The following is a 26,490-nucleotide window of genomic DNA, read 5'->3' on the forward strand; positions in this document are numbered from 1 at the left end:
TCTATCTAACCATTGCTGACAGTGTCAGTATCAAAAAGGGAAAAGTCATTGACAATGGGAATCAGAGGTGGATATACCACCGCCGCGCAGGGTTGGGGGGGGGCATTTCTACCTCCAAAACAGGTGGAATTGTGCATTATAATGAGCTATCGGGCTGCAAAGAGCCCATATACTGTTCTTGCACATGGGCCCTTTCCTGTCTGTGTCCGCTAGTGAACAGAATGGTACCGCCCAGTTGTCGATTTATTTGTATCTTTTCAGAAGAAAGGAAAGAAGAATGAGAGGAGTCATGTCGGTAGAGACGACCAGTCATCTTTAAAATAGTTCTTTTTCGCAATGTATTTTGCAAGAATCGGATTAATAAGCAGTAAGAAAATGTCACCCTTGTGTTTTGTGCACGCTCATACCTTTTTAGTCTTCCCCTGGCGATATTACAATGCCAAATGGACCATGACCAGAATTTGCCCCTATATTGGTCGCCAACATGTCACTGCAGCATTTGGTTGGAGTCCAGCTAAATATTGAGGAAATCAACATTGTTTTCATGAAAATGTCAGTAACTATTTTTCTTTCTTATTCTAGAATCCATATTGAAGGCCTCACATGACTATATGTCGCAGCATATAATAAACCACGAGGACTGAACCAAAGAGTGACGAATATGATCCAGCCTCTTCCTGAAGACCCTCAAGAACCTGTTAAGAGAGACCTTGCCCTGGAATGACACGATCACTCCCGTTGAGCCCAAGCACAGTCTCGCCATCGGGAATATCGTGTCGCTCCAAAGCGCTCTCTTCCACTCCAGAGACTATGACATGAGCGTATAATAGGCAATTCTGGTGCAAAAACTATGCAATATTCTGCAGCCTCTATATGATAGATTGTATCTTATTAATTCCACAATTTTATTTCTTCATAAATTCATAAAGAACAATTCCAACCCTCATGTACAAGAATATAACTACTATAATACTGCCCCTATATACAAGAATATAACTACTATAATACTGCCCCTACATACAAGTATATAACTACTATAATACTGCCCCCATGTATAAGAATATAACTACTGTAATACTGCCCCCTATATACAAGAATATAACTACTATAATACTGCCCCTATGTACAAGAATATATCTACTATAATACTGCCCCTATATACAAGAATATAACTACTATAATACTGCCCCCTATGTACAAGAATATATCTACTATAATATTGCCCCTATATACAAGAAAATAACTACTATAATACTGCCCCCTATGTACAAGAATATAACTACTATAATACTGCCCCTATGTACAATAATATAACTGCTATAATACTGCCCCTTGTTCAAGAATATAACTACCATAATACTGCCTCTAATATACAAGAATATAACTACTATAATACTGTCCCCTATATACAAGAATATAACTACTATAATACTGCCTCTATGTACAAGAATATAACTACTATAATACTGCCTCTATGTACAAAAATATAACTACTATAATACTGCCCCCTATGTACAAGAATATAACTACTATAAATACTGCCTCTATGTACAAGGATATAACTACTATAATACTGCCTCTATGTACAAGGATATAACTACTATAATACTGCCTCTATGTAAAAAAATATAACTACTATAATACTGCTCCTATGTACGGGAATATAAAGAATATAATATATTACTTTTTTGGGATCAATGTAATAACTAACTATCTCTTATGGACTATTTTACTTTTTTTCTGCTGATAATTGCCACATGAGTATAACATGATTATACCTGTGTTAGGCGGACATACATACAGTGCCTTGCGAAAGTATTCGGCCCCTTTGAATTTTTCAACTTTTTCCCACATTTCAGGCTTCAAACATAAAGATAGAAATGTTAATGTTCTGGTGAAGAATCAACAACAAGTGGACACAATTGTGAAGGTGAACGAAATTTATTGCTTATTTTAAACGTTTATAAAAAATAAACTGAAAATTGGGGCATGCAATATTATTCGGCTCCTTTAAGTTAATGCTTTGTAGCGCCACTTTTTGCTGCGATTACAGCTGCAGTCGCTCGGGGAATGTGTCTATCAGTTTTGCACATCAAGAGACTGAAATTCTCGCCCATTCTTCCATTTGGAAATAGCTGGAGCTGAGTGAGGTTGGATGGAGGAGTTTGTGATCAGCAGTTTTCAGCTCTTTCCACAGATTCTCGATTGGATTCAGGTCTGGACTGTGACTTGGCCATTCTAACACCTGGATACATTTATTTGTGAACCATTCCATTGTAGATTTTGCTTTATGTTTGAGATCATTATCTTGTTGAAAGACAAATCTCCGTCCCAGTCTCAGGTCTTTTGCAGACTCCAACAGGTTTTCTTCAAGAATGGTCCTGTATTTGGCTCCATCCATCTTCTCATCAATTTTAACCATCTTCCCTGTCCCTGCTGAAGAAAAGCAGGCCCAAACCATGATGCTGCCACCACCATGTTTGACAGTGGGGATGGTGTGTTCAGGGTGATTGTGGCATTGTGCCCAAAAAGTTTGATTTGGCTTTCATCTGACCAGAGCACTTTCTTCCACATGTTTGGTGTCTCCCAGTTGGCTTGTGGAAAACTTTAAACAACACTATTTATGGATATCTTTGAAAAATGGCTTTCTTCTTGCCACTCTTCCATAAAGGCCAGATTTGTGCAGTGAACGACTGATTGTTGTCCTATGGACAGACTCTCCACCTCAGCTGTAGATCTCTGCAGGTCATCCAGAGTGATCATGGGCCTCTTGGCTGCATCTCTGATCAGTCTTCTCCTTGTTTGAGATGAAAGTTTGGATGGACGGCCGGGTCTTGGTAGATTTGCAGTGGTATGATACTCCTTCCATTTCAATATGATCGCTTTCACAGTGCTTCTTGGGATGTTCAAAGTTGTGGAAATCTTTTTGTAACCAAATTCGGCTTTATACTTCTCCACAACAGTATCATGTACCTGCCTGTTGTGTTCCTTGGTCTTCATGATGCTCTCTGAGCTTTAAACAGAACACTGGGACTATCACAGAGCAGGGGCATTTATACGGAGACTTGATTACACACAGGGGCTTATATTTATCATCAGTCATTTAGGACAACATTGGATTATTCAGAGATCCTCAATGAACTTCTGGAGTGAGTTTGCTGCACTGAAAGTAAAGGGGATGAATAATATTGCACGCCCCAATTTTCAGTTTATCCTTTTTTACAAAAGTTTAAAATAAGCAATAAATTTCGTTCAATTTCACAATTGTGTCCCACTTGTTGCTGATTCTTCACCAGAACATTAAAATTTTTATCTTTATGTTTGAAGTCTGAAATATGGGAAAAGGTTGAAAAATTCAAGGGGGCCAAATACTTTCGCAAGGCACTGTATATATTCCTGTCTGTTTCTGATAATCACAGTCCGGTTGCTGTAGACAGTCAGAAGTTGGTCTGGCGTGATCAGAAATTCTCAGATCACCTCTTGGCTGTGCGCTGCATCCAGGGAAGACATCAACCACCTACATGATTTATCATGTATCTGATTTTTTATTTTTTTACGGAATCTCAGCCAGCCCTTTTGATATCAATTTCACCTTTGGCTCCGTTATGCAATTTTATTTTAACCAAACTATTAAACATGAATTTTATTTGTAACAGCTTTTGGAAATAAAGATGGTATTAAATATCACAATGTGTTTATTTAATTGAACACGGTCATGGCAATTTGGAAATAGAAGATACATATAGTGGAACCTAATTGGTTCCGGGAATGTGCTCTTAAACCAAGTTACTCTTATATCAAAGCGAGTTTTCCCATAGGAAATAATTGAAATGCAGACAATTCGTTCCACAACCCAAAAATATTCACTGCATTTATACAAACTTATTACAGTAATACAAAATAATGCACTTTATTCATATAAAATTATTATAGTGCACTAATACAAAATAATGCACTTTATTCATATAAAATTATTACAGTGCACTAATACAAAATACTGTACAGTAAAAGCATATAAAGCAAATTAAACTGCACGTTAGCTTACAATAGAATTGTTGTTGTGCGAGAGATATAGTATAAGCAATGTGCTGCACTGGTTATCAATAAGAAAGTACAATACTATATCCACAAATGCAAATTGATAGATATGCTATATAGTATATACTGTACTATACAATGGTGATCAAGGACGCTGCAACGTCCGAAACGCTTCTTTTTGTATGGTTGGCACCACGCCATATCGATGGCTGTTTTAATGAGAAATTAAAGAAAGAAAGAACTAAATTTTTGTTTTTGTTTTTTTTAGGAATGATGGGTCACAAGACTTTAGGCCCCCAATGGAGGATGTTACGGCAATACTCTAAAGAAGAGGAGTAACATATTAGAAGTACAGTTTTCCAAAAAGTGCAGTGCACTACAACACCCAGTGCATCCAAGAAGCCATACCTCGCCTTTTTTTTGGGCGGCACGGTGGCTCAGTGGTTAGCACTGCAGTCTTGTGGTGGCTCAGTGGTTAGCACTGCAGTCTTGTGGTGACTCAGTGGTTAGCGCTGCAGTCTTGCAGCGCTGGGGTCCTGGGTTCAAATCCCACCAAGGACACCATCTGCAAGGAGTTTGTATGTTCTCCCCGTGTTAGCGTGGGTTTTCTCCCACACTCCAAAGACATACAGATAGGGAATTTAGATTGTGAGCCCCAATGGGGACAGTGTTCCTAATGTATGTAAAGCGCTGCGGAATATGTTAGCGCTATATAAAAATAAAGATTTATTTATTTTATTTATGTGCCTTATCTGACGAATGCAGTATTTTCTACATGTGAACTCGGCTTCATTGTTATAATCTGCGGAGAGAACGGTAAATAATACATTTATAATGAAGTGGTTTGGAGACTTTTAACAATTGACTTTTCTCCCTCTTGCTCCCGGATAAACAAATATCTGTACACTTTACCTTTATCACATGAGGAACCAGCAGATGCTATGAGCAAACGAATTCTAATTATGAGAACTGAATTTCGGTTGTGACTCTAATCTACATAGTAAAATAGATTATTTTTTTTCTAAAGAGCTTCAGGGTGATGGAGGGGGGTGGGAAGTTAAATATCAGTTATTTGTACATACCTGTGACTAGGAAAGTATACAATATATACACACTTACATACACGAGCTAGAACTTACTTTTTCGTCGATAGTGTTGTATCAGGACTTATTTTTGCAGTACGAGGTTTAGTTTTTATCATTGCCATTTTGAGGTCCATACGACTTTCTGACCTCTTTTCGTTCCATTTTTTGTCGTGAAACTGAATTGACACAGAAGGGGGGGGCGCAAATGGTGTCTTATCCGGTGGTACCAGAAAGAATTTAATTAGGTGCACTAACCTGGTGCGCTTGTGTTATAGACACAAGCACGTGTTGAGGAAGGCTGCTACATCCAGGAAGATAGCATTGGAGGAGATAGAGGAAAAGGGTTAATCCGCACTGCCAGCCGCACTGATCGTTGAAGATCAATGGGGATCGAGATATCGGATTTTATTGTTTATTTATTCTAAGCATTTCAGAGCTGTATCAGCCCTTCATCAGGAAAAAAAAAATCAATAATGTACATTATTGATTTTTGTTCCAAAAGAAGGGGCTTACACAGCTCCGAAACGCGTAGAATAATATTTATTCATTTATATAGCGCTATTAATTCCACAGCGCTTTACATACATTGGCAATACTGTTCCCATTGGGGTTCACAATCTAAAGTCCCTATAATATGTCTTTGGAGTGTGGTAGGAAACCGGAGTACCCGGAGGAAACCCACGCAAACACGGGGAGAACATACAAACTCCTTGCAGATGTTGTCCTTTGTGGGATTTGAAGCCAGGACCCCAGCCCTGCAAGGCTGCAGTGTTTGCAGTGCAGTGCAGTGGCACTGAGCCACCGTGCCGTCCATATAAAATCTGATGTCTTAATCCCCATTGATCTTCAGTGATCATTGATTTTTGTTCATGAAGAAGGGGTTATACAGCTCTGAAACGCGTAGAACAATAAAATCTGATGTATTAATCCCCATTGATCTTCTGGCAGCGTGGATTAACCCTTTTCCTCCATCCATTCCATTTTTTGGAAGGTGAAGTGACCCACCCAAAAAAAACCCAACAAACCTGTGATTCTGTCATCACAATTTTATTTTTTGTATTGGCTTTTAGTGCATAGTATAAATATTTTATTTTAATAGAACGGACAGTTATGCACACAATATCAAATGATGTATTTTTGATACTTTTTACATTTTATTGATGTTTTGGGAAAATAGGAGAAATACATAAGAGCTTTATACATATGTACTCTTGCAAACTATAGGTATACAAACATGGGAGACACATGGGCTTCAGTTGGCCCCTAGCTGCAATGCCATCAGAATCCCAACTTCTAAAGTACTGCTCTCGCAATTGACTGTGGAATCTAAAGGGTTAAACTGATCCATTTGTTGCAAGCCAGTGGTTAGACTCAGAAGGTGTCTGTACAACACAGCCAGCATCGGTGCTGTACAGTGTTAGCACAGCCCTACATATGCAGTGCGCACAGGGACAAGTAAGTGCCCCGGGTGCAATTAGCTCCAGCACTTGCCCGAGCAACTGCTGTATTGTCCCAGTGCACATTTTCCATTATCATTGTGATCTTGTATATGAAGGGGATAATTCCCAAGATAGGAAGTTGTCCCTTATCCATATGATCGGGGAAAACTTAATCAATGGGGAACAGACTTCATTACTGATAACATGGCTCTGTAGCCCAATGGTGCACATGCTCAATCTCTGCTCCATTTATTGCTAAAGGCACTGTCAATGAGAAGACTGAGCATGTGCAACTCCGCTCTATTCTGCAGCGCCCGCTTTCCAGGTTCCATAGTCCCATTCTCAGAATCGCTGGGGTTTTCCACTGAGCAGTAAGTTATTCCCGAAACCATTGATAAGGAATAACTTACAATGTTGGGAATAACCCTGTAAGGGTTGCGCTATACAGGGACTTTGATCACACGACATGCAGATTGTAATGTCGCATTCTAACACTTACTAATGATTATCATCGTGTCAGGTGACAGAAAACCATAAACGGGTCTGTCGGCAAACATAAGCCTGCTGGATTTTTTTATGGCAGGTGTCTGCTTTAAGTATCTTTGCCTCATATACTACAATATAAATCACGGGAGACTGTGACTTGTGATCTGTTTGGCGGTATATGAACACTTCACCGCTCCGTCCTATTCTGCCGGGTGCATAAGCCCTAAGGTGACGACATATTTGCATTCTGTCCCCACGTAACCTCACATGTGAACGGATGATAAAGACTCATAAACTTTAAAATAGGTGGCACAGTTACAAAATATATAAACCTAACATATGTGAGCAAATAGCATGACATCCCCTAAAATTAAACTGTCAAATATGATTTATAAAAAAAAAAAAAAAAGTGTGTGGGGGAGGGGTGATTCTCTTTATTTGGGTGCAGATGGTCCATGTCCCTCCTATATAGGTAATTGCTTGTTTTGGAACCAATGACTTTGTCTGCATAAAGCTGTACAGGCAACTAGCGATCCTAGGACCCTTGCTCTCTAGAATGAAGGAAAAGCAGAATTACAGTAATATATTATTTTATTTTTTACACAGCGCCACCCAGGACACTTGGCTTTGCCAGGAACTGCAGTTCTGCCATATTCATGTGAATAAAGTTTATTTTAGCTCCTTACATAGCGTGAAAACTTAAACAGGAAGGCAGCAGTGATCCAACATGGCCGACACTTGATTCTCTGGACCAGTTTGACTCCCAGATGTCAGATTCCTACTAATCAGAAACTGATGGCGTAATCTTACATACATTTTTTTGTGGTCTGACTAAAAGTTAAAAAGTCTAAGGGGCACTTTGCACGTTGCGACATCGCTACTGCAATCTCGCAGGGGTCAAATCGAAAGTGACGCACATCCGGCGCCGGTAACGACGTCGCAACGTGTAAAGCCTAGAAGCACCGATAAACTATCGCAAAGCGTCGAAAATTGGTGATCTGTGTAGTGTCGGTCATTTCCATAATTTAGTTGCAGCGACAGATACGATGTTGTTCCTCATTCCTGCGGCAACACACATCGCTGTGTATGAAGCCGCAAGAGCGAGGAACATCTCCTTAACAGTGTCCACCGGCTATGCGGAAGGAAGGAGGTGGGCGGGATGTTTACATCCCGCTCATCTCCGACCCTCCACTTCTATTGGCCGCCTGCCAGGTGTCGCTGTGACACCGCACGACCCGCCCCCTTAGGAAGGAGGCGGGTCGCCGGCCAGAGCGACGTCGCAGGGCAGGTAAGTGCGTGTGAAGCTGCCATAGCGATAATGTTCGCTACGGCAGCTATCACAAGATATCGCATCTGCGACGGGGGCGGGGACTATCGCGCTCGGCATCGCTACAATCGGCTAGCAATGTCGCAGCGTGCAAAGTACCCCTAAGTTTCCTTAAGGTGTGTATTATGTGCATGGAAATAAGATTTTACTCAGTCATCCCTCATTTATGGAGCCACACACCATCCATGCCCATTTCAGTTACCCTCCCCACCACAATGTGAAATTTGGTATAGAGGATCCATGTTATTACAAAAGCACAGGTTTTCTAGAGGTATTGTGATGTGTTGGTAATGCCCATGTGATTCATCAACTATTTTCCTCGAGAGACTCTGGGAAATTATTCCTTATAGACAAGGCAAAATCACTTAGCAATGATATGTCCAAGGCTGGCACCAGCACCTGGCAAAACCAGTAAAGTGCCAGAACCCACGGCGCCCGGGGGTGACCACTCCATAAAGTGTGGCTGTCAGTTGTATTATACCTCTAGATCTGAACCCAGCAGTTTAACCCATTAGATGATGCTTTCAATCAGAACAGTGAGATTTAAAAGGTTAAAAATGGGAAAAGGTTTCACACCCATTGATCACCTCTGCAACATAATTGCCAGATACCTATGGCATGGTCATGGCAGCCAGCAGATCTACTGTACTGAAGGCTTCTGTATTAGCAAGGGTTATACATACCAATCTTCATCGGAGATCCTCAGTTCAAATTATACCAAAGGAGGTCACTAAAAATAAATAAATTAAAAAAATAATTTAAAATGCTTAAAAAGCCTTCAAATTCAAAAAGGTGGTGCTGATCTCCAAATTATTATTATTATTATTTATTACTAGCTGTACTACCCGGCTTCGCCCGGGTTAATAACTGTTGTTAACAAAATAGGATGTATTAACAAAATGTATTCTGCACACAAAAAACACAAAACAAATAGATAGAAATGTAATTATTAAAAGGCAAAAACTAAGCTAATAGAAGCATTTCACAACATATATTTCAACACCACAGATATTCCACACAGATTTAACTAAATTGGCCAAGTAATGTTCTCCGTCTGTCTCTTTCTTCGTCTGTCTCTTTCCCCGTCTGCCTGTCTATCTCTGTTTCTTTCCCCATCTGTCTCTTTCTAGGTCTGTCTCTTTCCCAGGTCTGTCTCTTTCCCCGTCTGTCTCCCCGTCTCTTTGTCTGTCTCTTTCCCTGTCTGCCTGTCTGTCTCTTTCCTTGTCTGTCTCTATTTCTGTGTCTTTCTCCGTGTGTCTCTATCAAGGTCTGTGTCTTTCCCCATCTATCTTTGTCTGTCTCTCTGGCTGTCTCCTCCTTCCCTGTCTGTCTGTCTCTTTCCCCGTCTCCCCACCGACATCTTATTACCTCACATATAAGCTTCTTTTAGTAACAATGTCTTTTGTTCCTATAGCAACCAATCACAGCTCCTGCTAATAACCTGTAGTTCCAGGCTCCATTTACTTTAATGGAGGCATGTTTTTTGGAGCGTAACTGTAAAGCGCGGGGTTACATTTTCCTGTCAAAACAGTCCACGACGTTCCCTGGGTCACATGTGGTGTCTGTGCAAAATTTCGTGATTTTAAATGCGACGGTGCGGATACACTTTTCGTTTCACTTTTTCCCCATTATGTAGATAGGGGCAAAATTGATTGGTAAATTGGAACATGCGGGGTTTCGCCTCACAACATAGCCTACGACGCTCTCGGGGTCCAGACGTGTGAGTGTGCAAAATTTTGTGGCTGTAGCTGCGACGATGCAGATGCCAATCCCGGACATACACACACATTCACCTTTATATATTAGATTATTTATTATTATAGCGCCATTTATTCCATGGCACTTTACATGTGAAAGGGATATACATAATATGGACAAATACAATAGTCATAAACAATACAAGAAAAAGACAGGTACAGGAGGAGAGAGGACCCTGCCTGCGAAGCCTCACAGTCTACAAGGGATGGGTGAGGATACAGTAGGTGAGGGTAGAGCTGATTGTGCGGCGCTATAGCAGACTGAGGGTTGTAGGCAAGTTGTAGGCTCGGAAGAGGTGGGTCTTCAGGTTCCTTTGGAAGCTTGGCAAGGTAGGTGAGAGTCTGATAAGTTGTGGCAGAGCATTCCAGAGTATGGGGGGAGGCACGGGAGAAATCTTGGATGCGATGGTTGGAAGAGGAGATGAGAGGGGAGCAGAGAAGGAGATCTTATGATAGATAGATAGATGATAAGCTTACCGAGCGCAAAATCATCGTGATCGTATCATCGGTGTAGTGTCTGGGAAATCCATAATTACGTTGCAGCGACAGGTACGATGTTGTTCCTCGTTCCTGCGGCAGCGCACATCGCTGTATATGAAGCCGCATGAGCGAGGAACATCACCTTACCTGCGTCCCGGCTGCAATGAGAAGGAAGGAGGTGGGCGGGATGTTTACGTCCCGCTCATCTCCGCCCCTCCGCTCCTATTGGTCGCCTGCCGTGTGACGTCGCAGTGACGCCGCACGACCCGCCCCCTTAGGAAGGAAGCGGTCTCGCCGGCCAGTGCGACGTCGCAGGGCGGGTGAGTGCATGTGAAGCTGCCGTAACGATAACGTTCGCTACGGCAGCAATCACATGATATCGCACCTGCGACGGGGGTGGGGACTATCGCGCTCGGCATCGCAAGCATCGGCTTGCCATGTCGTTGTGTGCAAAGTGCCACTAAAGGGCTATTTACATGCTGCGACATCGCTAACGATATATTGTCGGGGGTCACGGTGTTTGTGACGCACATCCGGCGCCGTTAGCGACATCGCAGCGTGTGACAGGCAGGAGCAACCTTAAATATCACAAAAGAGACAAAAATCATTGGTTTTGGAGAGGTCGTTCATTTACCAAAAATCGTTATCTCGTATGTAGCGAGGTTGTTCCTCGTTCCTCCGGCAGCACACATCGCTATGTGTGACACTGCAAGAGCGACGATCATCTCCTTACCTCCGTCCACCGGCAATGAGGAAGGAAGGAGGTGGGCGGGCTGTTACGTCCCGCTCATCTCCGCCCCTATTGGACGGCTGCCATGTGATATCGCTGTGACGCCGCACGAACCTCCCCCTTAGAAAGGAGGCGGATCGCCGGCCAGAGCGACGTTGCAGGGAAGGTAAGTCGTGTGACGGGTGTTAGTGATGTTGTGCACCACGGGCAGCGATTTGCCCGTGACGCACAACCGACGCGGGCGGGTACGCTCGCTAGCGATATCGGTACCGATATCTCAGCGTGTAAAGTACCCTTAAGGCTGCGCGTCTACGATCAATGTTTGCAGTATTTTGGATGCAGTGTTTTCGCTGTGTATAAAATGCTGTGTTCAAAACGCTGTGTTGTACAGTACAAGCACTGTGGATGGATTTCTAGAGATCCTGTGCGCACTGTGCTTGTTTTTTCCCGCAGCAAACACTGACCGGCGGTGTAGCTTTCCAGCCCGCAGCATGTCAATTGTTTGCTGCGGATTCACATGCGTCCTCCATAGGGAGAACACAGCGAGGAGACCGCAGTGCACTGAACCCTGATTGTGGGCACAAGCAGCTGCGGCCTCCTGTGTTCTCCAGCGGAGGAGACTCGCGGCCCCGAAGATTGGGATCCGCTAAGTCCAGGACGCAGCGAGACCTGATCGTGAACACACACCCTAATATTGGTATCGCTGTGAGCATAGCCGACCATGCTAAGTATAAAGATACAGCACGTGGGTCAGTGGTTAGCAAAGTAGCTGAGTTCAAATCCCATAAAAGACAACATCTGGAAGGAGTTTGTAAGTTCTCGGCTCCAATAACACATTCATGTGGTCTACTAATGTCTAAGCAGCCTCCCTATATCTCTGGCTCACATACTGCTTTACGGCACAGGAGTCCAAACGTGTAAAGTTTTAGTAACAAATGATGCCACAACCAATATGGCTTCTTAACCAGCACCCTACTTACTGACGTCACATCCTGACACAGGCTTTTCGTTCTACTGATACTTTCTTCCGTCTGACAACTAGGTAAGAAAAGAAAGGTTCCGTTATCTTACATTCCGACATGGAGGCTGAGCCCTGCAGTCCCGGGCCTGTGTGGGTATCGGAGGCTCTGCGGGTCCTGGGTACCGCACTGCTGGGCTCCTGTGCGCCCTCCACTGTATGGTTCAAAGAAAGCAGCCAGAAGAACCTAAGGAGCAGAGACTTCCTGGTCCCCAGAGGAGCGCTGAGGAAAAGCTTCCCGGATGGAGAGGTGCATGCAGGGTGCAGGTCACGTGGCTGTAATGTGCGCATCTGCATGGATTGTTTTCAGTTGCTGGTGACTGCAGATTTCAGTGTCACATGAGGAGACTTGTGCGATCAGAGTTGCACTTGGCCTGATAAAAGTGAAACGTTGTTTTTTCCCCCATTAATTTCTATGGAGGGAATGACCTGCAACCTCATCAAATTATATAAAATTGCGCAGTTTTGCCTCCACCATTTTTTCTTAGCATCTTTTGTACTGTTTGCTGAGCTGTTGTACCGAAGCCCAACATGTAGAGTGAGGTCTTTCATTAAATCAACCATATCAACCTATGTGATACTGCCAAGCCTGTGTATCTAAGCTTATGTGATACTGCTGAGCCTGAGTATCTAAGCTTGTGTGATACTGCCGAGCCTACGTATCTAAGCTTATGTGATACTACCGAGCCTGCGTATCTAAGCTTATGTGATACTACTGAGCCTGCGTATCTAAGCTTATGTGATACTACTGAGCCTGCATATCTCAGCTTATGTGAAACTGCCGAGCCTGCGTATCTAAGCTTATGTCATACTGCCGAGCCTGCGTATCTAAGCTTATGTGATACTGCCGAGCCTGCATCTCAGCTTATGTGATACTGCTGAGCCTGCGTATCTAAGCTTATATGATACTGCCGAGCCTGTGTATCTAAGCTTACCGTATGTGATACTGCTGAGCCCGTGTCTAACCTTATATGTGATACTCCCAAACTTGAGTATCTAAGCTAATATATGATACTGCTGATCCTAGGTATCTAAGCTTATATGTGATATTGCTGAGCCTCTGTTTATTAGTGGTACTGCTGTGCCTGTGTATCTAAGCCTATATGTGACACTGCTGAGCCTGTGCATCTATCATGTGGTACTACTTACTGAGCCTGTGTACTTAAGCCCCTCATGTGCTACTGCTGAGCCTATGTATCTAAGCCCATTGTGTGTGATGCTGTGTATCTAAGCTTATAGTAGCAGTTTCTGTAATGAGTGGTCTATTTTCTTGGATTCTCCAGGTTCCTGTGGATCTTGTTCAGACGCTGACCTCTCTGGCCGCCCCAGGCCTCCCGCCGGTGAAGACATGTCTGCAGTCTGAGGCCGGACTCCTCATCCAGTTGGACAGACCTGCCGTTTTCCATCGTGTACTTGGAGACTTTTCTCCGTATCTGAAACCTCTTCCCTGTATAGAGGACAGACAGGAGACTGTCATCCTGAACTGCGCTCCGCTGCACGGCTGTAGGAGCCCGGACACACTGCGACTGAGCCACCTGAGAGCCGCGCTGGTAGCCGATCACCTGGCTGGACTCCTCACCATTAATGGGTCAGTCAATCCCTCCTGCTCCATTCACAGCTAGAGCTAAATCCAGAACTGGTTTTCTGCCTGCAGGACCTCAAAACCGGCAACATTTTTATATATATTTTTTTACTTCTTTAGAAAGAAAGTATCCCTGGTCCCTGCCAGGCTCTGCAAGGAGGTGGACGAATTCCTGAGACAGCTGGGGATCTCCTGGCCTTATACAGATGACACCGCATCTCTAGAAGAGACTGTTTCAAGTTTTAAGGACTTCCTAAGAGACTATACCCAAGATAGCGGACAAGATAGCGGACACGTGGACTCTACACCGGGTGGAATCAGTGTGCAACTGAAAATATTTGCAGAGAAGCACAACTTGTACATGCAAGGATATGACCCAAATTTAGACTTCTTCCTTGGTAAAACCAGCATCAGATTAGAGTATATGAATTTGTGGCCCATAAGTGGGACTTTAATACTTTATTAAAATATAGGCTTCTGTGTTTTCAAAATAATGATTTATTTTTAGCCATTATGGTTGCAGTACCTGGTACTACCAGTAGGAGTCATCATTTTAAGTCAGCCAATATTGAGCTTAGGCCGGTTTCACACATCCGGCTTTTTGCCGTTTTGCCGGATGCGGCGCTCTCCCGTACAGTTAATACAGTACAATGACAGCGCAACAAGCGCCGGTCACATGCTGTCTTGTGACCGGCGCATGTGACCCGGAAGTTACAGCGCTGTCATTGTACTGTATTAACTGTACGGGAGAGCGCCGCATCCGGCAAAACGGCAAAAAGCCGGATGTGTGAAACCGGCCTTAGAGAACTTTACACCATTGTGACATCTGCTGGTCGTGTGAGATGACTGCAGCTGCATTTATTATTATTACTATTTTTATTATTATTATTATTTTGTATTATTATAATCTTTGTAATATATATATATATATATATATATATATATATATATATATACTAATATATGCATATATATATATATATATATATATATATATATATATATATATATAATTATTATTATTATTATTATTATTATACCTGGTACTACCAGTAGGAGTCGTCATTTTACGTCAGCCAATATTGAGCTTTGATAACTTTACACCATTGTGACATCTGCTGGTCGTATGAGAGTGCTGCAGCTGCATGTATTATTATTATTTTATTATTATTATTTTGTATTATTATAATCTTTTTTAATATCAATATATATATATACATACTAATGTATACGTGTGTGTGTGTATATATATATATATATATATATATATATATTATAATATATAATATACTATTATATAATATAATATACTATTATATAATATAATAATAAGATATATATATATATATATATATTATAATATATAAATAAATATATTATTTTTTTTTTATATATCTATATATATATATATATATAATTTAGTTAACTTATATATTTATACATATATTATTATCAAAGTAATAAGCACCATTATGTTAAACCCTTCACTCAGAAATATTTTTCTTATGTAGTGAATGAAGATGATTTACAGCATGTGGCAAGGCTGCAGAGATCATTCCAGGAGGCAGTGGTAAGTAATGATATAAGCTTCCTCGGGATGCATTATTCTTATATTCTTGCCATTGCCCATTGATCTTCTACAATCTGAATATTCTCATAGTAAAGACTTTTGTACATTTTCAGCAAACATCCACCTGTACTGTATTACACATTGTCAGCTGTGAGGAAGAATTCCATCAGCAGAAATTGGACCTTCTCTGGAGGTTGATGGTCCCCAGCAATGGAGATGTCATCCAGGTACTCGCACAACATGGACTTTTCATTTACACCCCACGAGCCCCTATACAGTTAGGTCCAGAAATATTTGGACAGTGACACAAGTTTTGTTATTTGAGCTGTTTACAAAAACATGTTCAGAAATACAATTATATATATAATATGGGCTGAAAGTGCACACTCCCAGCTGCAATATGAGAGTTTTCACATCCAAATCGGAGAAAGGGTTTAGGAATCATAGCTCTGTAATGCATAGCCTTCTCTTTTTCAAGGGACCAAAAGTAATTGGACAAGGGACTCTAAGGGCTGCAATTAACTCTGAAGGCGTCTCCCTCGTTAACCTGTAATCAATGAAGTAGTTAAAAGGTCTGGGGTTGATTACAGGTGTGTGGTTTTGCATTTGGAAGCTGTTGCTGTGACCAGACAACATGCGGTCTAAGGAACTCTCAATTGAGGTGAAGCAGAACATCCTGAGGCTGAAAAAAAAGAAAAAATCCATCAGAGAGATAGCAGACATGCTTGGAGTAGCAAAATCAAGTCGGGTACATTCTGAGAAAAAAGGAATTGACTGGTGAGCTTGGGAACTCAAAAAGGCCTGGGCGTCCACGGATGACAACAGTGGTGGATGATCGCCGCATGCTTTCTTTGGTGAAGAAGAACCCGTTCACAACATCAACTGAAGTCCAGAACACTCTCAGTGAAGTAGGTGTATCTGTCTCTAAGTCAACAGTAAAGAGAAGACTCCATGAAAGTAAATACAAAGGGTTCACATCTAGATGCAAACCATTCATCAATTCCAAAAATAGACAGGCCAGAGTTAAATTTGCTGAAAAACACCTCATGAAGCCAGCTCAGTTCTGGAAAAGTATTCTATGGACAGATGAGACAAAGATCAACCTGTACCAGAATGATGGGAAGAAAAAAGTTTGGAGAAGAAAGGGAACGGCACATGATCCAAGGCACACCACATCCTCTGTAAAACATGGTGGAGGCAACGTGATGGCATGGGCATGCATGGCTTTCAATGGCACTGGGTCACTTGTGTTTATTGATGACATAACAGCAGACAAGAGTAGCCGGATGAATTCTGAAGTGTACCGGGATATACTTTCAGCCCAGATTCAGCCAAATGCCGCAAAGTTGATCGGACGGCGCTTCATAGTACAGATGGACAATGACCCCAAGCATACAGCCAAAGCTACCCAGGAGTTCATGAGTGCAAAAAAGGGGAACATTCTGCAGTGGCCAAGTCAATCACCAGATCTTAACCCGATTGAGCATGCATTTCACTTGCTCAAATCCAGACTTAAGACGGAAAGACCCACAAACAAGCAAGACCTGAAGGCTGCGGCTGTAAAGGCCTGGCAAAGCATTAAGAAGGAGGAAACCCAGCGTTTGGTGATGTCCATGGGTTCCAGACTTAAGGCAGTGATTGCCTCCAAAGGATTCGCAACAAAATATTGAAAATAAAAATATTTTGTTTGGGTTTGGTTTATTTGTCCAATTACTTTTGACCTCCTAAAATGTGGAGTGTTTGTAAAGAAATGTGTACAATTCCTACAATTTCTATCAGATATTTTCTTTGTCGCTCCTAATTGGGAGACCCAGACAATTGGGTGTATAGCTACTGCCTCCGGAGGCCACACAAAGCATTACACTTAAAAGTGTAAGGCCCCTCCCCTTCTGCTTATACACCCCCCGTGGGATCACGGGCTCCTCAGTTTTCAAGCTTTGTGCGAAGGAGGTCAGACATCCACGCATAGCTCCACTGTTTAGTCAGCAGCAGCTGCTGACTATGTCGGATGGAAGAAAAGAGGACCCATACTAGGGTCCCCAGCATGCTCCCTTCTCACCCCACTTTTGTCGGCGGTGTTTGTTAAGGTTGAGGTACCCATTGCGGGTACGGAGGCTGGAGCCCACATGCTGAATCCTTCCCCATCCCCCTTAGGGCTCTGGGTGAAGTGGGATTTTACCGGTCTCCAGGCACATGGGACCGTGCTCCGTCCACAGCCCCTGGGAATCTGCTGGATATGGAGCGGAGTATCGTCAGGGACAGGCCCTGCTACGTCAAGGTACTCTGTGTCCCCGTACAGACCGCGCGCACACTGCAGCATTGCTGGGTGTGTTAGTGCGCCGGGGACAACAGCGCTGCGCGCTTGTGCCACACTTCCACAGCTTGCTGAGGGAGTTATTGTGTTGGGAACTGCCGCGCCGGCCGCTGCTGGCAGTTTACACTGCGGCGCGGCTGGGACTTGTGGTGCGCCGGGGACTTCCGCGCTAGCCGTGCATATTTGACGGCCGCGTTTATTACTAGAGTCCCCGGCTTTTGCGGCCTAGTTTCGCTTCGTTCCCGCCCCCAGGCCTGCCAGTCAGGGGAAGGGCGGGACGCTGTACAGAACGTCAGCGCCGAGGGCTGGAGTCTGCTTTACATACTCCAGCCCTCACATTGAGCACAGTGGGACGCCAGTTTCCCGCACTTTGTCTGAGGCACGCCCACGGTACGCCCCTCTTCACAGGACGCCGGCAGCCATTCCTGAATGCAGTCTGAGCTGGAGAGGGGAGACAAGTTCTGGGAGACCCAGGCACGGGATTCTGGCGACCACACACCCGCTTTCAGCGGGCGGTAAGCGGCACCTCGGTGCTGTCCACACTAGTGCCGAAGTGTACAATTGTATTTTTATGCTTGCATGCTATACATTGCACTAAACGGTCGCTGGTGATTCTTGGCTATATACCCTCCTAGATTGCTCAGTGGAGACTACAGCATGTCGTCCGCAAAAAACAAGGGTGCCAAGGCACAGGCTTTCTATGCTGCTTGTACCGCTTGTGAGGCTGCTCCACTGACCCCCATTGTGTGCAGTGCTCGGCCCCTGTGGCACTTGCTCGGCCGGGGCCTCTGCTGGAGGTGGCCCAAGGAGAACCACCTGTGAATACTGTCCAGGTGACGGGGACAGAGTTTGCAATTTTTGCTGATAGATTGTCTGTGACTATGACTAAAATTCTAGAAACTTTGCAGTCTAGACCAGTAACTCAGACCATGGGCACTGTGGAATCATTGCTCCCTGGTCCCCCTCAGTTGGAACAGCTCCGGGTTCCGGGGGTGTGCCATGCATCCCAGGGTGACGGCTCTGACACGGACGACAGTCCCAGACAGCCTAAGCGAGCTCGCTATGAGCGGCCCTCGACTTCATCACACTGGTCAGGGTCCCAGCAGGAGGATTCTTTGTGTGATGAGGCGGAGGTAGCTGATCAGGATTCTGATCCTGAGACCGCTCTCAATCTGGATACACCTGATGGTGACGCCATAGTGAATGATCTTATAGCGTCCATCAATAAAATGTTGGATATTTCTCCCCCAGCTCCTCCAGTGGAGGAGTCAGCTTCACAGCAGGAGAAATTCCATTTCAGGTATCCCAAGCGTAAATTAAGTACTTTTCTGGACCACTCTGACTTTAGAGAGTCAGTCCAGAAACACCACGCTTATCCAGACAAGCGTTTCTCCAAACGGCTTAAGGATACACGTTATCCCTTTCCTCCTGACGTGATCAAGAGCTGGACCCAGTGTCCCAAAGTGGATCCCCCAATCTCCAGGCTTGCGGCTAGATCCATAGTTGCAGTGGAGGACGGGGCTGCTCTTAAAGATGCCACTGACAGGCAGATGGAGCTCTGGTTGAAATCCATCTATGAAGCTATCGGCGCGTCGTTTGCTCCTGCATTCGCAGCCGTATGGGCACTCCAAGCTATTTCAGCTGGTCTTACACAGATTGACACGGTCACACGTACATCTGTTCCGCAGGTGGCATCCTTAACCTCTCAAATGTCTGCATTTGCGTCTTACGCGATTAATGCGGTTCTGGACTCTACGAGCCGTACGGCAGTGGCGTCCGCCAACTCCGTGGTTTTACGCAGAGCCTTGTGGTTAAGGGAATGGAAAGCAGATTCGGCTTCCAAAAAGTGCTTAACCAGTTTGCCATTTTCTGGTGACCGACTGTTTGGTGAGCGTTTGGATGAAATCATTAAACAGTCCAAGGGTAAGGATTCATCCTTACCTCAGCCCAGACAAAACAAACCCCAACAGAGGAGGGGACAGTCGGGGTTTCGGTCCTTTCGAGGTTCGGGCAGGTCCCAATTCTCCTCGTCCAAAAGGACTCAAAAGGATCAGAGGAGCTCAGATTCTTGGCGGGCTCAGTCACGCTCAAAAAAGACAGCCGGAAGACCCGCTACCAAGGCGGCTTCCTCATGACTTTCGGCCTCCTCTCGCCGCATCCTCGGTCGGTGGCAGGCTCTCCCGCTTTGGCGACATTTGGCTGCCACAGGTCCAAGACCGTTGGGTGAGAGACATTCTGTCTCACGGGTACAGGATAGAGTTCAGTTCTCGTCCTCCAACTCGATTCTTCAGAACGTCTCCGCCTCCCGACCGAGCCGATGCTCTTCTGCAGGCGGTGTGCACTCTAAAGGCGGAAGGAGTGGTGACCCCCGTTCCTCTTCAGGAGCAAGGTCACGGTTTTTACTCCAATTTGTTTGTGGTACCAAAAAAGGACGGGTCTTTCCGTCCCGTTCTGGACCTAAAACTTCTCAACAAGCACGTGAAAACCAGACGGTTCCGGATGGAATCCCTCCGCTCCGTCATCGCCGCAATGTCTCAAGGAGATTTTCTAGCATCAATAGACATCAAGGATGCTTATCTCCACGTACCGATTGCTCCAGAGCATCAGCGTTTTCTACGCTTCATTATAGGAGACGAACACCTTCAGTTCGTAGCCCTGCCTTTTGGTCTGGCGACAGCCCCACGGGTCTTCACCAAAGTCATGGCAGCTGTAGTTGCAGTCCTGCACTCTCAAGGACACTCTGTGATCCCTTACTTAGACGATCTGCTTGTCAAGGCGCCTTCTCAAGAGGCATGCCAACACAGCCTGAACGTTGCGCTGGAGACCCTCCAGGGTTTCGGGTGGATCATCAACTTTTCCAAGTCAAATCTAACCCCGACCCAGTCGATAACATATCTTGGCATGGAGTTTCATACTCTCTCAGCGGTAGTGAAGCTTCCGCTTGTCAAACAGCGTTCACTACAGACAGGGGTGCAATCTCTCCTTCAAGGCCAGTCACACCCCTTGAGACGCCTCATGCACTTCCTAGGGAAGATGGTTGCAGCAATAGAGGCAGTCCCTTTCGCGCAGTTTCATCTGCGTCCACTGCAATGGGACATTCTCCGCCAATGGGACGGGAAGTCAAAGTCCCTCGACAGGAACGTCTCCCTTTCTCAGGCGGCCAAGGATTCTCTTCGATGGTGGCTGCTTCCCACCTCATTGTCGAAAGGGAAATCCTTCCTACCCCCATCCTGGGCGGTGGTGACGACAGATGCGAGTCTGTCAGGGTGGGGAGCAGTCTTTCTCCACCACAGGGCTCAAGGTACGTGGACTCAGCAAGAGTCCACCCTTCAGATCAACGTTCTGAAGATCAGGGCAGTGTATCTTGCCCTACAAGCCTTCCAGCAGTGGCTGGAAGGCAAGCAGATCCGAATTCAGTCGGACAACTCCACAGCGGTGGCATACATCAACCACCAAGGAGGAACTCGCAGTCGGCAAGCCTTCCAGGAAGTCCGGCGGATTCTGACGTGGGTGGAAGACACGGCATCCACCATATCCGCAGTTCACATCCCAGGCGTGGACAACTGGGAAGCAGACTTCCTCAGTCGCCAGGGTATGGACGCAGGGGAATGGTCTCTTCACCCGGACGTGTTTCAGGAGATCTGTCGCCGCTGGGGGATGCCGGACGTCGACCTAATGGCGTCTCGGCACAACAACAAGGTCCCAGCTTTCATGGCACGGTCTCACGATCACAGAGCTCTGGCGGCAGACGCCTTAGTTCAAGATTGGTCGCAGTTCCGGCTTCCTTATGTGTTTCCACCTCTGGCTCTGTTGCCCAGAGTGCTGCGCAAGATCAGGTCCGACTGCCGCCGCGCCATCCTCGTCGCTCCAGACTGGCCAAGGAGGTCGTGGTACCCGGATCTGTGGCACCTCGCGGTAGGCCAACCGTGGGCACTACCAGACCGACCAGACTTGCTGTCTCAAGGGCCGTTTTTCCATCAGAATTCTGCGGCCCTGAACCTGACTGTGTGGCCATTGAGTCCTGGATCCTAGCGTGTTCAGGATTGTCTCAAGAGGTCATTGCCACCATGAGACAGGCTAGAAAACCTACCTCTGCCAAGATATACCACAGGACGTGGAAAATATTCTTATCTTGGTGCTCTGCTCAGGGAGTTTCTCCCTGGCCATTTGCATTGCCTACTTTTCTTTCCTTCCTACAATCCGGTTTGGAAAAAGGTTTGTCGCTCAGCTCCCTCAAGGGACAAGTCTCAGCGCTATCTGTATTTTTTCAGAAGCGCCTAGCACGACTTCCTCAGGTACGCACGTTCCTGCAAGGGGTCTGTCATATCGTCCCTCCTTACAAGCGGCCGTTAGAGCCCTGGGATCTGAACAGGGTTCTAATTGTTCTTCAGAAGCCGCCTTTCGAGCCTATGAGGGATGTTTCCCTTTCTCGTCTTTCACAGAAAGTGGCTTTTCTAGTAGCGGTCACGTCTCTTCGGAGAGTGTCCGAGCTAGCAGCGCTGTCATGCAAATCTCCCTTCCTGGTGATTCACCAGGACAAGGTGGTTCTGCGCCCGATTCCGGAGTTTCTCCCTAAGGTGGTATCCCCCTTTCATCTCAATCAGGATATCTCCTTGCCTTCTTTGTGTCCTCATCCAGTTCATCAATGTGAGAAGGATTTGCATTTGTTGGATCTGGTGAGAGCGCTCAGGATCTACATTTCCCGCACGGCGCCCCTGCGCCGCTCGGATGCACTCTTTGTCCTTGTCGCTGGTCAGCGCAAAGGGTCGCAAGCTTCCAAATCCACCCTGGCTCGGTGGATCAAGGAACCAATTCTTGAAGCCTACCGTTCTGCTGGGCTTCCGGTTCCCTCAGGGCTGAAGGCCCATTCTACCAGAGCCGTGGGTGCGTCCTGGGCATTGCGGCACCAGGCTACGGCTCAGCAGGTGTGCCAGGCGGCTACCTGGTCGAGTCTGCACACTTTTACCAAACACTATCAGGTGCATACCTATGCTTCGGCGGACGCCAGCCTAGGTAGACAAGTCCTTCAGGCGGCAGCTGCCCACCTGTAGGAAGGGGCTGTTTTTACGGTCCTATCACGAAGGGTTATTATACCCACCCAGGGACTGCTTTTGGACGTCCCAATTGTCTGGGTCTCCCAATTAGGAGCGACAAAGAAGAAGGGAATTTTGTTTACTTACCGTAAATTCCTTTTCTTCTAGCTCCAATTGGGAGACCCAGCACCCGCCCTGTTTGCTTAGGGATTTTTGGTTTTTCGGGTGCACATGTTGTTCATGTTGAATGGTTTCGGTTCTCCGATGTTCCTTCGGATTGAATTTGTTCTTAAACCAGTTATTGGCTTTCCTCCTTCTTGCTTTTGCACTAAAACTGAGGAGCCCGTGATCCCACGGGGGGTGTATAGGCAGAAGGGGAGGGGCCTTACACTTTTAAGTGTAATGCTTTGTGTGGCCTCCGGAGGCAGTAGCTATACACCCAATTGTCTGGGTCTCCCAATTGGAGCTAGAAGAAAAGGAATTTACGGTAAGTAAACAAAATTCCCTTCTTTTATTCAAACCTTCAAATTAAACGTTACAATCTGCACTTGAATTCTGTTGTAGAGGTTTCATTTCAAATCCAATGTGGTGGCATGCAGAGCCCAACTCGCGAAAATTGTGTCACTGTCCAAATATTTCTGGACCTAACTGTACATACAGCCATAGTGGTGCTCCTATAGTAGTTTTATGAGTGCCATGTACAGGGCCCCCATAAGTGACAGCAGAACTTTATTTTACGGCTTCCAAGTTTTCACTATAGGTGACAGGTTGATGCCCGATTAATTAAAGTGATTGGCTGTCTAGATGATGAACGCAGGCATACAGCTGGGCATGCAGAGTTGTGTAGTGTTGCATATTCTGCATTATCCAAGTGTACCTTTCTTTTCAATCCTGATGAAACACAGATAAAAATGCAAGCGTCTGTAGTGCTGGGAGCAGTAGTCCGGCCACAGATTGCAGAGCTCTACAGAAGTGCGGAGTAATGATGAGTTCTGTCTAATCTGTAAGCATGGGGTTAATCTGAGACACTTCCTGCAGTTACAGCTCCTGATCCTGCTCTGAGATTACGGGGGCTCAGTTTCCTGAGTCAGGTCCGGCCCTATAATACTGCAGTAGATCAACCAGATCAGCGAATGTGTCCTATAAGAATGTTCCTGCATATTACCAGACAATAGAGAGAGCCAGTGTGGACTAGTAGAGGGCCGCCTGCTCCTTCAGGAACTGGTGGAATAAACCTCATGCACCTATGTCCTTGGATGTGTAGTAAGTCACAATGATGGTCACTGCTCTTTCCATAGCTGCAGGTTATACTGGGGTCTGAGGTCATTTAAAATAACCCCTAGTGACTCAGTCTGCAATGTTCAGCCCTCATGCTTTACCCTGCAGCTCTGATTCTGCAAATTAGGACCAACTTCCTTTTTCGGTTGTCTCTGATTATTATAGTTCTGATATTACTGTTGTGTGTTTTTACAGAAGCATCTGATATGTGGTCCTGTGAAAGTGCTCAACTCTACAGCACCCATTGACTGCTCTCAGTACTTTCAGTAAGTTCTTCTTAGTGTGTCCTCAACACGTCACATATAATTACACATCAGGGTAACTACCTCACCTTTCCTGTCTGTGTATATGGTAAAGATGATCCTGCCATAAGGGGATGATAGGTCTATGGCTTCTACAAATGTATTCAGAGCGCCCTCTATTGGTGGCAAAAGGAAGTTCAGATTTTCATAGGTACACTATATGGAGAAAAGTATGTGCTCCCCACAACCACCTCCAGGGGCTTTTCTGATCTCAATAGACATTATATATACACATACTATGTGGAGATAAGTATGTGCCCCTTCCACATCCACCTCTGGGAGCTTCTCTGACCTCCCGTTCTACAGCCATAGACATATATATATATATATATATATCACACACTATATGGAGAAAAGTATGTGCCCCCTCCACGTCCACCCCCAGGAGCTTCTCTGACCTCCTGTTCAAGATCCATAGACATTAATATTAAATCACTTCTCAGCAGATGTAATGGCTTCCGCTCTTCTGGGAAGGATTTCTTCAAGATTTTGGAAGCATCTGTGGGAATTATTACCCCTTCTTCCAGAAGAACAATGTGAGGTCAGATTTTGATGTTTGGTAGAGGCCGGGCTCACAATCTCTTGTCTGGTTACCCCCATTGAGTAGGATGGGGCTGAGGTCCGGGCTCTATGCAGTCAATCATGTTCTTCCACTAAACTCCCCCAACCATGTCTGTATGCACTGGGCACAGTCATGGGGAACAGAAAAGGGTCTTCCCCCAAACTGTTCCCAAAAAGCTGGAAGCTACAATTGTCCACATTGTTTTCAGCTGAAGGATTAAGATTTCCCTTCAGTATAACTATGGGGCCAAGGCCGACCCCTGATAACAGCCCAGAGCATTATCCCCCTCCACCAAACTGTAGAGCGGGCACAATGCAGTCATGGGGTAAAGTTCTCATGGCATTCACCAAACCCCAAATTGTCAATCATATAGATCCATCACTGCACAGAACACGTTTCCTCCAAAGTCTAGTAGAGGCGGCTTTACACCCCTCCATCCGATGATCGTTTTTGTGCTTGGTAATGTACGGCTGCAGGCAGCTGTTCGGCCATTAAAATCTATGCCATGAAGCTCTCAGCGGGGGCACAGCTCTTGCACGGATGTTGAAAACGGAATTCAGTGGTTAAGATTTGTAGTCCTATAGTTTTCTCCATAGAATGTAAATGCATTAGGAACAGAATAATTACTCTGCACAGCTCAAGAGTGTGCTGCACATTGCTTACACTGCTGATATATAATGGTGGATCATTGCTGTGTCTCATGGTAATGTCTTCCAATTGTCTTCCACAGGCTGCGGCGATCTCAGATGCTGGAAGCCTCAGTCATGAAATATGGAGAAAATGTTCAAGGTTGTAATTGATGTATTTTTCCTCTTTGTAAAACTGTCTGTTTATAACATGGATCACATACAGATTATATGCAGCCAAAAGTTTATTAAGCAAATCTGAATATTCTTAAAGGGAACCTGTCAGGTCCAATATGCACCCAGAACCACGAGCAGTTCTGGGTGCATTTTACTAATCCCTGTTTAACCGTCCCTGTATACACTAGCATAGATATTTAGAAAAGTATTTCTAAAGATCTTATATTGTATGCTAATGAGCGAGGGGACTAGTCCCCTGGGTGTTAGTTCCCCTTGCTAGTCGCCCCCATTAGCATGTTAATACGTCCCTGTGGGTGTGCTAACATGCTAATGAATGCAGCGTCAGAGGACAATCTCACTCACCTCTCCACCGCCATCACCACCCGACCTGGATTTCGGCACAGTGCGCATGACCCTTGAGGTTCGGTCATGTGCACTACTTCAGTTTGAAGCCAGGACGCGTACACCCGGCTTCATAGTACACATAACCGGAACTCCAGGGTCATGCGCACTGAGCTGAAATCCAGCGTCAGGCGGCGATGGTAGCAGAGGTGAGTGAGATCATCCTCTGACGCTGTACGTTAATTTATATGTTAGCAACCCACAGGGGCGTACTAACATACTAATGGAGCCGACTAGCCAGGGGAACTAACGCCCAGGGGACTAGTCCCCTCACTCATTAGCAT

At 45.2% G+C, this 26,490-nt stretch overlaps 1 protein-coding gene and 1 long non-coding RNA gene across 5 annotated transcripts in view; one reads left to right on the forward strand and one right to left on the reverse strand.

Annotated features, from left to right (window-relative positions):
• Positions 1-12,608, reverse strand: part of LOC142249131 (uncharacterized) — a 24,988-nt gene extending 12,380 nt beyond the window's left edge. Inside the window, exons 1-2 of the long non-coding RNA XR_012724993.1 lie at positions 12,414-12,608; positions 9,059-9,105 (exon numbers count right to left, since the gene is read on the reverse strand). This is a non-coding gene — a long non-coding RNA (uncharacterized LOC142249131). The remainder of the gene's footprint in view (positions 1-9,058; positions 9,106-12,413) is intronic.
• DALRD3 (DALR anticodon binding domain containing 3) overlaps positions 12,405-26,490 on the forward strand; it is a 26,963-nt gene continuing 12,877 nt past the window's right edge. The window contains exons 1-7 of one of the 4 annotated variants that reach the window (XM_075320729.1): positions 12,405-12,643; positions 13,644-13,948; positions 14,063-14,340; positions 15,454-15,512; positions 15,626-15,739; positions 24,333-24,403; positions 25,732-25,790. In XM_075320729.1, the coding sequence (XP_075176844.1) occupies positions 12,422-12,643; positions 13,644-13,948; positions 14,063-14,340; positions 15,454-15,512; positions 15,626-15,739; positions 24,333-24,403; positions 25,732-25,790 (1,108 nt within the window). In that variant the 5' untranslated portion in view covers positions 12,405-12,421. Of the gene's footprint in view, positions 12,644-12,708; positions 12,899-13,643; positions 13,949-14,062; positions 14,341-15,453; positions 15,513-15,625; positions 15,740-24,332; positions 24,404-25,731; positions 25,791-26,490 lie in introns of those variants that run through there. The other 3 variants (XM_075320730.1, XM_075320731.1, XM_075320732.1) reach the window with 3 other exon arrangements.

The sequence above is a fragment of the Anomaloglossus baeobatrachus genome, chromosome 8, assembly GCF_048569485.1.
Source record: "Anomaloglossus baeobatrachus isolate aAnoBae1 chromosome 8, aAnoBae1.hap1, whole genome shotgun sequence".
Classification (NCBI taxonomy): domain Eukaryota; kingdom Metazoa; phylum Chordata; class Amphibia; order Anura; family Aromobatidae; genus Anomaloglossus; species Anomaloglossus baeobatrachus.